The 10,679-nt window shown below is 45.4% G+C and overlaps 1 protein-coding gene across 1 annotated transcript in view; it reads left to right on the top strand.

Annotated features, from left to right (window-relative positions):
* The window catches only part of GLOD5 (glyoxalase domain containing 5), a 10,781-nt gene extending 5,554 nt beyond the window's left edge, over positions 1-5,227 (top strand). The window contains exons 2-4 of the mRNA XM_019521038.1: positions 2,272-2,436; positions 4,270-4,425; positions 5,024-5,227. Coding sequence (XP_019376583.1) covers positions 2,296-2,436; positions 4,270-4,425; positions 5,024-5,155 — 429 coding nt within the window. The 5' untranslated portion in view covers positions 2,272-2,295 and the 3' untranslated portion in view covers positions 5,156-5,227. The remainder of the gene's footprint in view (positions 1-2,271; positions 2,437-4,269; positions 4,426-5,023) is intronic.
* The last annotated feature ends 5,452 nt before the right edge of the window (positions 5,228-10,679 follow it).

The following is a 10,679-nucleotide window of genomic DNA, read 5'->3' as shown; positions in this document are numbered from 1 at the left end:
GATAATGTGTGTTTTTTCTATTTAGTCCAGGAATGTACGGCACTTTGCAAGAGAGATGAGGCAGTCTGCAGATTAAGATGCATTTTGTTGGGTGCTGATATTTGCTGTTATTTTCAAACACCAGCCTAAGAAAACCTGGGTAATTCTTAGTGGTGTATATTTTTTCGCTGTAGCTGGTGCAGACAGTAATTGTGCATCATATCTGGCTAATGGCATCCTCCATATGTTATGTGAAATTTTCTTTGTATTTCTGACTCTAAAGTCCTGGGGGTATCCTGTTCGAGTTCCAAACCATGATAAGTAAGGGACGTGTGCCAGTGTCTCTGCTCAAAGGTTTTTCACTGAGCTCACTGCTTGCTGAGCTGGACTTTGGAATTTCAGTTTTCCTTCAACTTTGTCGCTGCCAGAGGTGTGCTGCTGATAGTGCTGGAGTAGATGGGCCCCTGGAGTGTAAAACCATTGTGCAGTTTAACCCAGAGGTACAGAAATGCTTCTGTACCTCTAGCCCAGGAGTTTAGTGAGTCCCATATAAATTTGATCACACTGTAGCCATAATCAATAATACTCCTACAGCAATTGCATCACCCACTATTAAGGCACAGAACCTTGATTTAAAGGAGAAAGGCCATTCAAGAAAGGGGTTGGATTGAAGCTTTTTCCTTCCTTTTTGTATCACTTCACGATGGGAAAGGCTGGAAGTCTTTTTTTAAAAAACCCTGCCTTTTTATTAGAACTCTCAGGATGGTGAAGTGAAGCACGCAGTGATGTTGCTGGGTAGCTTGTTGAGTGTCTCAGGGAAGTGGTTTGTTCCAGAGGTTGAGGCTTTTTCCCAAAGACAATGTTTCCCAGCAATCCATGGGGTATTGGAGTGTAAAAAAACTGTAAACATGAATCCAGCACTTTGAACTTCCACCAATGTGAGGAAGCTGTCAGTAAGGCTAACCACATCTTGTCAGCTAGACAAGTGCAAGGTAAGTGTGTGGGAGCAGGTTTCCATGGGGCCGAGCAAATAAGCAAAGCCGTAAGTTGGGGAAAAGATTTTCTTCTTTGGAGCAGTCTTTAAACACAGGCTTTTAAAGGCCTGAGGCAGGGGCTACCATAGAAGTAGCTCTGCCCTGGGGCAGGAGAGGTTCCCAGCCTGGAGCCCAGGGGACTTTAGTTGAAATTAAGTGTTTTTTATTGCACAGTTTTACTGCATGTAGACACATGTGCTTACTGTGCAGTGAACTATGCTACCGCGTAGTTAAGCATCTCGTGTAGATGTGCCCACAGAGCCATGGAAGTTAAACTAAAAACCTCAGTGATAACAGTCGGGCTTTAAGCATCCCCTTGCAGTGTTTTATCACTATTAATCCCCTTGGATTCCCTGATGGTATACTGGAGTAGAACGCTAGAGGCTTCGCATAGTTACATCAGTACAGAATTTGGGTGCAATCCATTGGTTTCCATAGGCTTTGAATCAGGCTCTCGGTCCTTATTTTACAGTAGTGTTTGAAGGCTGAACCAGGATGAGGTTACCATTTTATACCAACAGATATTCTGGCCTCTTCAAAGAAGATTGACTTTTATTAGTAAATGGTTAGGACTGGGAATCCTAAACATCCCCCGTTCCCCAGAGAGCTGCAAGCTACGGTTCTAGTCATGACCGGCCCTGTGGCAGTAATGCTGGCAAAGACTTATAAATTTGCAGGAGCCCTCATGGCTCTGCTTAGGATCAGGATCCTGTGATGTCAGAGGCTGTGTGTATATATAAAGCCAGATGTGGTTCCTTCCTCAAAAAATTGGCAAGTCAAGGCCCAGGGCCTGGGCAGGTCCTCATTGGTTTTCACCCATGACACGTGCAAGTGTCCACTCACACTAAAAGCAGAAAGGGCAGAAGTGGCAGGAGATGGAGACAGCCATGTATATTCCTTTCTTCAACACGCATGTATATTTTCATTATTGCCATTAAAAGAGAGAGCATAAATGTCATCTGTGCTGTCTGCCCTTCCATTTAACTGTCATTCATTAGCTGCTTCCTCTAGGGCCTGACCCAACAGTTACTGACATCAGTGAAAGTCCTGTGGATTTCAGCATGCTTTGGACTGGGCCCTAAGGGCTGAGTTGGGTTTCATGAAGAGACCTCATTTTTTCTATTCATTTCACCCATAGGCCCAAATAAAACCAAAGCTTGCTTCCCGCTTCCATTTAATTCACCCTGCATCTCACTGGCCAGCCCCATCAGGAGGTAGCCCAGCTTGTTCCCACAAGTCATGTTTCCTTTTATTTTAGTCTCTGGCTGCTGACTCTCCAGTGATGTCCTGGCTGGACAAGGATAAGAGTCCACCCCCATGTCTAATCCAGAGACTGGACCACCTAGTGCTGACTGTGAAGAGCAGTGAGGACACCGTAGCCTTTTATTCTAAAGTCCTGGGCATGGAAGTAGTCACCTTCAAGGTAACATAAGCAGCCAATGAGTCTGAGAGTCCTGAGCTTCAGCCCTGGTGTTGTCACTGATGTGTTGAGTAGCCCTTGGCAAGGCATCTCCTGCATCTCAGTTCTCCCCATCTGTATAATGATGAGGACTGTAGGAAGTGCCAGAGCGCTGGGTCCAGTTAGCTCAGCGTGTGGTCTCCATCAATGGTCAGCACCTGCTGAACAAAAAGAAGGAAAAAGAAACCCTGCAGAAGGATAAAATTGACAGCATTTCTGTGAATTTCTCTCCCCATTTGTTTATCCTCCATGTGCCTGCAGACATTTCAAAATTAAAATGTGTCAGGGTGCTCTAGAGGTAAAGAGCTTATGGATTGATGGGGCATAAACCCTTCTGTTTCAGGGGACAAGCACTAAACCTAGATATTGGGGATCAGGAAGAAACTGCCTTTAAGAGTCAGTCCTCCCCTCCCTTCCAACACAGGGCTGAAGCTCAGGACTCCCAGACTCGGATTTGATTGAAATGTTTGGAATTTAGATATTTCAGCAAAGTTTCAAGTGTTAACCACAAACGATTTTTTTTTGTTGGCTAACCCAACTTCCCATGGCTGCTTGTAGGTTGCTTAGTTGAAAGGGCATGAGGGCTTCAAAAACTATGAGTAGAAGTTGGGTAAATGACTCCCATTAGTTTTCAATGGGCATTAGACTCTCAACAATCATTTGTGCTTTTGAAAATCTCCTCTCACATTTGTCAAGCTATAACAATGCCTAGAAATCTTACCCCGACATCTTCCTGGGCTCTCTCCTAGGCCATATAGCTGGGGCTGTTGCAGGCCCACACCTTCTGTGAATCAGGTACGTTTGGGCAATGGGTAACATACACTGACCCTATGAGTCATGTAGGTGTAAGATCCCAATTTAATAAAAATTACAATAGCAGAACTGAGTGCCAATAGATAGAAGATTTAGGAAGTCACTATGAGAAGTGATGTCTCTTTACAGCACATAGCATAAAGGAAGGAAACAGACTCAGAACAAATGAATCCCACATCACCCACAACCCAAACTGACCAGAAGAAAGCCATCTACACTGCATGTGGCATTCTCCTTTCAGCGCAGAGAGGTCACCAAACACTTTGCATCCAAATGAAGGCATGCTGTTTATATGAGCAACAAATATCACAGGTAGAACCATAACTGTGCACACAAGCTCTTCGTGCATCTACAAATTTGAGTTACTTTGCATTTAGTAGTTTTGGTTGTGCAAAAGTAGTCCAGGTGACACAATTATCTATCCCCCCCCTTCCCAAATTTCTGAATGAATTGTGATGAAAAAGTCCACTCTGTTGTTCTGCATTGTATTATGGATGGAAGAACAGCCCACTGGGAAAAGTGGGAATAGATTCCCTGGAGCCTGGGAGATCCCACCACTGACTGTGTGTGACCCTGAGTAACTGAGTCTTTTTCAGTCTAGGGAGGTTGTTAGTCATGTTAGTCTCAAATCAGGCAGAAGGCAGGGCAGACTGGCACATCCAGAATAGCTAATCAATAGGATCTATGGAAGAAGCATGCTCATTGCCAGCTCTAACAGATGGGTTGCAATCTGCAATTCTTGTGATACCATCAACCCTAACAGGTTTTGAAGTGCTGGACATGAAAGGAAAGAAAGGACGGTTCCACGTGTAGGACGTTTTCCATCACAGAAAATACACAGGGCACTTCATCTGATCCTGAGCAAGGAAGATCCTGCTTTGTCCCTGGAGCCATGAGCAGGGTTTTTCTATCCATCCTGGCACTCAGAAGAAGCAGAGGCAAATGTAACATACTGTACTGATTCTTTCTTTCCATTGGTAACAGGAAGACCAGAAAGCACTAAAATTTGGCAACCAAAAGTTTAACCTCCACAAGGCTGGGAAGGAGTTTGAGCCCAAGGCCCGTAGCCCAGTTCCTGGTTCCACAGATGTCTGCCTGATCTCGGAGACCCCTCCAGACCAGCTGGTGGAGCACCTGAAGGTGGGGCAGGCAGTGTATCCCCCACATGGCATTCTGTCTTAGGGGATGCTGTAGTGGGTTAGGGATGAACAGATCAGAAAGGGGCTTAGCAGGGGAATGGAGCTAGTGAACAACCCTTTCATCTCTGGAGACCTGGTGCTTCATACTGCATCCTTTATGTGTAAGAATGAGGAGTGACTCTTTTAAGGTTAGTGGGGCCCAACCAGCATAAAACAGGTATAGGACAGAGGATACCCATATCCATGAAGCTAAACATGAGTACCCATGAAATGGAATGGCTTGCTTTGGTGCCCTTTATATGACAATACCCACCATGTTCTGTACATAGTGTATGACAGGTTCAGGAGCAGGAGGGCCCGAGTGTCAGGGCTCAGAAGGATCTGCAGCCAGGAGCCTTGTCAAATCACTATGAACATTAACAATTCTCTCTCCACCCAGGCCTGTATTGCTTTTGTTTGGCATTTGTAAGAGCTGATTTATAGGTACACAATCACTCAGGAAGTTTCACTGTTTGCCATGTAGAAACAAAGCCTTCGTTTTGTAACCTGGCATGCAGTTTCACCCTCTAGCCTAGTATCAACATTTCCAATATTTTCAGATTGAAGAAGGCCCCGTGCCTAGAACTGGTGCCATTGGACCAATCACATCCATCTACTTCCGAGATCCTGATGAAAACCTCATTGAAGTTTCCAGTTACAACACGGACTTGGCTGCGGACAAGAGAAAGTGAAATACTAGTTGAAATCCTTTCTCTCCTTATCCCCTTCCTCACTGATTTTTATGTAAGACAAATTAGCCATGATTTTACTTTTTTTTTTTTTTTGATTTTACTTTAGATTTTTTGCAATGTCTGGTAGATAGGGCAAACGTATGGGGTTTTTTTGTTTTTTGTTGTTTGTTTTTTTTGCAGATCGAGAACCAGCATCAGCTCATGTGCAGGGTCCATTCCATTGAAAGCTATGATGTGTGAGAGAATTCAGAGAAATGTCTGATTTTGATCCCTTTGTAAATCAACAGGGGAACAACCCTGGATAGTGTTAGGAGGGACTCAGTGGCTAATGTCAGGAGTCTGCAGAAAATGCTTCAATGTCATCAGAAGGCATGGTAGAGATACACCTTGCAGACTAAAAAAATCAGAGGTGCATAGGCTTTTATGACCCCAAGCTCACAGTATCATCAGCCACTCCCTGCAATAAGCAGTGTGCATCAAGAATCTCTCGGCTCCCTCCAGTGTACCATGTTACTGAACTCATACAAGGGCTGTAGTGGTTGCTTTAATCTTCCCTTGCTCTGCCTTTCACTGGATGAGGGGCTTGAGGCAGAACATTAATGGGAACAACCTCAGCTTTGTAGGATTTTGAATCTGAGCCCAGATATGAATTTCTCAGCTGCACAGTTCCTCAGATCCTAAACTCTAGACCAAAACACTGCTGCCCAATCCTTTAATATGGCTAACACACAACTAGCCTGTACGTTCAGTCCCACCCATATTCATTCCACAGCAGAACTTAAGACACAGCCGTTAGCTCTGCATTGCTTCTTGTACTAGGTAGATTTAAGCTAGGTTGGGGGAGGGGGGGAGAGGTGGAGTGAAAGGGAAGGAAGGGAGGAGGGGGAGGATTTATCAACAGCATAGTCACACCTCTGATTGAACATGCCTGTGTTCTCAAGCATATGTGCATGATTGTGTCTCCAGTTAGTAGCCAGGGAAGTCAACCACACAGGCAGACAAAGATCACAGTGGAATTAGCGTCTATTCAGCCAGATCTGAATTTGGCTCACTGAGAACAGGTGTGTTGCTCTGCCCTTCCCTTGTTGGTCTCTCAGAATAGATCAGGCCAGGGGAAAGGGTGAGCCATAGTGAAGAACCTGGCCCAGCTCACCTCATTAAGAAAAAAAGCATCTGAGCAAATTTGCTGTAAGTGATATTGAGCTCACTGTGTTTGGACTGAGTTTGTAACAAGGCTCTTTCCTGACACATTACACACCAGTTCTGCATTTGGAGAGTCTGATCATCAGTGTTTTATGCCCCCCACCCCCAACCTACAGAACTAGAGGAGCTCCTTTGTTCTAATCCTGTGCTTCCCTCTGGGAGTCACTATGCATAATGTCCCAATCCATAGAGATGCAGAGGCGCATGCAGTAAGAGTGACTTGCCTAAATACCTTTGAGCCTGAGGACTTAATATAGTCTGCAAAGCTCATATTGCTTGTGATGATTCATGAGAAGGTAAAAAATCCCTATCTTAAATCCCAGGCCATACTTCCATGTAACAACAAGAGAGGGCTGGGGTTGGAGAAGGGACTATTTGAAGTCCTCAATTGAAGCGCGGCTATGCCGCCAGTCCCTTTGGGCGGCCTGCGGATGGCGGCCGGTGGTGAACGTAGCGTCCACACCCCCGATGGGGTGCGGGCAGGGATCTGGAGAAGGGAGATTGTTTTATTTTCTGGCAACTGAGTTAGTTTCACTCCATTGAAACCCTACCCTGGCCATTGTCTTAAGTAGCTGAGAAGGGCCTTGTTGAAGAAAAAGAATCAAATGGAAATGATCAGTATAAATAAACAAAACCTTTAAAAATCCCCTCTCAGATCTTGAGACATTTCAGCGGTTAAAGAATTGACCCTGCTTTTTATTAAGCATCACAGATAAAAATCCACAGAGTGGCTGCACACTTACTTGGGGTCACCTTTCCCCAGCTTCCTTGGGCAGGGTCTTGTCTGGTTGTTCTGTGTTTGTACAGCAACCAACACAGTGGAGCTGTGCACCATAAAAGCTTCAAAGCATTGTATTGCACTTGTGCAATACAAATGGTAATTAGCGAGGTCCAGAGTGTAAGAAAATTGAAGTTTGAATCAACTGCTAAGGAACAGTTTTTTTGCATTCCTACTGTGGACTCCACAGACAGAGCTGGAAGTAGCAATAACTGATGTGTTATCTACAGTTCAGTCCAAATCCACCATTGGTATACCCTCAAAGAAAAACCCAGCATATTAACTGGTCTCCCACTCTGGGCTGGGTGGGATTCAGATATGGAGTGTTCCACTCCATGGTCACTGGGTTAAATCCAGCCCCTGTTATTGAAAGTCAGAGCTTATCAGGAGTTGGTCTCAGATCAATCCCAGTGTATGAGCATGGATGCATGAACAGACCCTGAGGGAGGAAACCTTTGCTAAAGACTGCTTTCTAGCACTGCCTACATACTCATCATCACTGCAAGGTGAGGTAGGAGAGCCCACGCCCTGGGGAGATTATAGTTTAAGTTAGGCATATTAAAACACACAGATCAGGGCTTTGAGTGAGTTTCAGATGGCCCTAGAGTGTGGGGGGAACTTATGTTCTAAGACCGAGAAGTAGAGATGGGTTCTAAGCAGAGTCACAAAGGAGGAGGGTGATGCATGGGAAAGAAGCAGCTTATTGTTCCGAATAGAACAGGATCTATTTAAATATAAAGGCATGAAATTAGCCCTGGGAGAAAGAAGAATTGGGCAGAGCATAGGGTATGAGAGCAAGTGTTGGGCTGAACAATATACATCACCATTAACAGCTCAGCTGCCTTGACTCTCCTGCTGACCAAATATGAGCTATGGGTGGAAAGTACATCAGTCCAGTATCGAATCAGCACCAATATAAATAAAATTGTCTGTGTCAGAAATTGACCTGATATAGCTGATAATTTGACCGATAAATGGCCCGTGCATGCGTGCAGCTGCAGCACAGCACATAGGCAGCAGGGGATACAGCCCAGCAGCTTGAAGAACTGCGTGCAGCTGATAAGTCTGGTGTGTGGTAGAAGGGGAGAGGGGAGGGGGAAGGGAAAGGGTGTGGGGGGACAGATCTACACATGCACTACTGCGCAGTAACTAATCAGGTACAAATTTGATACCTGCATGATGCTGGTATCAAATACATGCCCAAGTTGGCATAAGTCACCATATTTACCGCACAGTACAGGCATGCACATGTAGATGAGCACCTGTACTGCTCAGTAGTTTTTGGTTACTGCACAGTAATTTAGGTTACTGTGCAGTAAATGTGCACATGGAGATGCACCCAGTTTGTAGCAGTGTGGTCCAACTTGGCCTGCTTATTAGTTGCTGTGCTTGTGAGACTTAGCAGTGGAACAGTAATGGGCAATGTAGGTCAGGACTAAGGTGCAGTGCAGTTTGAAGGATACAGTGGATGTGAGTTATAGCAATGTTTGAAGGATACAGAATTTAACTCGTCACAGTAGTCCTGCACTGGCAGAGCTGTGTGAGTGGGCACTCAGGGCTGGAACCCCGGGGGATTCTGCAGGACAAGCTGGAGGGGCAGCAGCAGAGCAGCGCGTGGGAGCCCAGCACTGGAAGAGCAGAATGTACTGCTGGGTACCACTGTGAGTGGGAGGCTCACACAGCCCTGCTCTGAGTGGTGTTTGACTCTGGTTGGCACCCATGGACCTTTTTGCATGAACATCAACTTGGCCCACAAATTTAGGAGACTGACTTACATCACAGCTGAATTAGTGTCACATTAAGAAGCACCATCTGACCCTCATCTGAGTTTTTGCCTGCATCCACATAGATATACATGGGTGGATTTTCCTTCTGATTGTATATCATTTATTGTTTTTATATAAAGTGATGAATAGCATGAGCTGAGGATATAACGATTTCTCAATTTGCCTATGGGAGCAGTTCTCACAATGGCCACAAGAGGGCAGTCTTGTTATCAACATGGGCACTAGTAGAAAGTACTTAAATGGGAATAACATCTATCATTGTATCTGTTAAAAATCTTCTCTAAAGTCTAAGCATAATTGTCAAAATCTTCAGATGTTTACTCCTGATGGTACTTATGGGAAAATCCTGAATTTATGAGGGTTGTGAAGAACAGAAGCTTTATTAAATCTGTTTCAGCTAAACACATCTGTTTTGTACACATGTAACTGCAGAGAAGGGTGCAAATTTCAGACAATTGGCTTTTACTGTGCTAAGCATGTTCTAATGTCATCGATACATGGATTTTATGGACAGCTGGGACAGTTATAATATTGATAGCTTATTTTCACATAGCACTTTTTCACCAACAGACCTCAGAGCATTTCACAAAAGAAGCAGCATCATTATTCTCATTTTACAGAGGGGAAACTGAGTCACAGAGGGGGGAAGTGACTTGCTAAAGGTCACCCAGCCTGCCAGCCAGGCACAGAGCCCTGATGCTCCAAGTCCCATTCCAGCGTTCCGTCCTCTAGACCAGTGCTTATCAACCTTTTTTATACTGCAGACCGGCAAACTCACTCAAATAATTATGGCCGACTGGGTATAGAAATAATCTAATTTACATATTTAAATGTGTAAATATTTAAATATGTAAACTTGTAAATACTAAATTTGTACCCAGGTGCAGGTTGTGGCACTGCAGCTGCAGGCACTGGGGGACCCTGCAGGGGAGGGGGCTGCACAGGTGGTGACCTGGGGGGACCCAGCTGGAGCTGCCTGGGAAGAAGGGCCTCCACTGCCTTCCCTAGGAGCAAGCAGTGGAGCCCCTCCCTGCCCTCTGTCCCAGGCATTTCCCCACCTGCATCTCCCCGCTCCCAGCCATGGGCAAGGCTGGGGGGTCCTGCCTGGTCTGATGAAGGCCCCAGTATCTGCTGGGCAGGCAGTGCCTTACCAAGCGCAGCCATGGCGGTGGGAGTGGGACAGGGCACACAGAGCCAGCTGCCACCCTCCCAGGGCTGCCCCGCTGCCCAGCTTTAACCCCACACGACTGCCCTCGGTGAAAGCCGCTCGCCTGGACGGACAGACAGGGGTCTGAGCAGGGGGCTCGTGCCACAACCTGGCAGTCAACTCTTTGTAGCCTGGTACTGGGCTGTGGGCTGGTGGTTGGGAACCTCTGCTCTAGGCCATACCACTTACACCAGTTGTTTTGTCTCATTTCTTGCATAACACAGACCATTAAAACTTACCTAGCGATTTCTTTCTCAATCTCATATCTTCTGTTTAACATAAAGCTTCTTTTAAAGAAAGCCGTCCTATACTGATTTCATGACTGCAGGTGTTGGGAAATCCACCACAACCCTAGGGAAGTTGTTCTGCTAATTAAATATCATAATTACACTTTTGTACCTGACTTCTAGTCTGACATTTTTTATGGCTTCATCTTCTGGCTGTTATTCTTTATTATGCTGGGGTTTTTCCTTCGCTGATAAGGTAATTGTATTTTGCATTTATTGTTGCAGATTAGTGTGTCTTTGTGGTCATAATCCCAACTGGCAG

Source organism: Gavialis gangeticus, unplaced genomic scaffold, assembly GCF_001723915.1.
Source record: "Gavialis gangeticus isolate Ggan-Ray unplaced genomic scaffold, GavGan_comp1, whole genome shotgun sequence".
Lineage (NCBI taxonomy): Eukaryota > Metazoa > Chordata > Crocodylia > Gavialidae > Gavialis > Gavialis gangeticus.
Note: the sequence above shows the minus strand (reverse complement) of the source record. Positions and strands in the feature narration are given on the sequence as shown.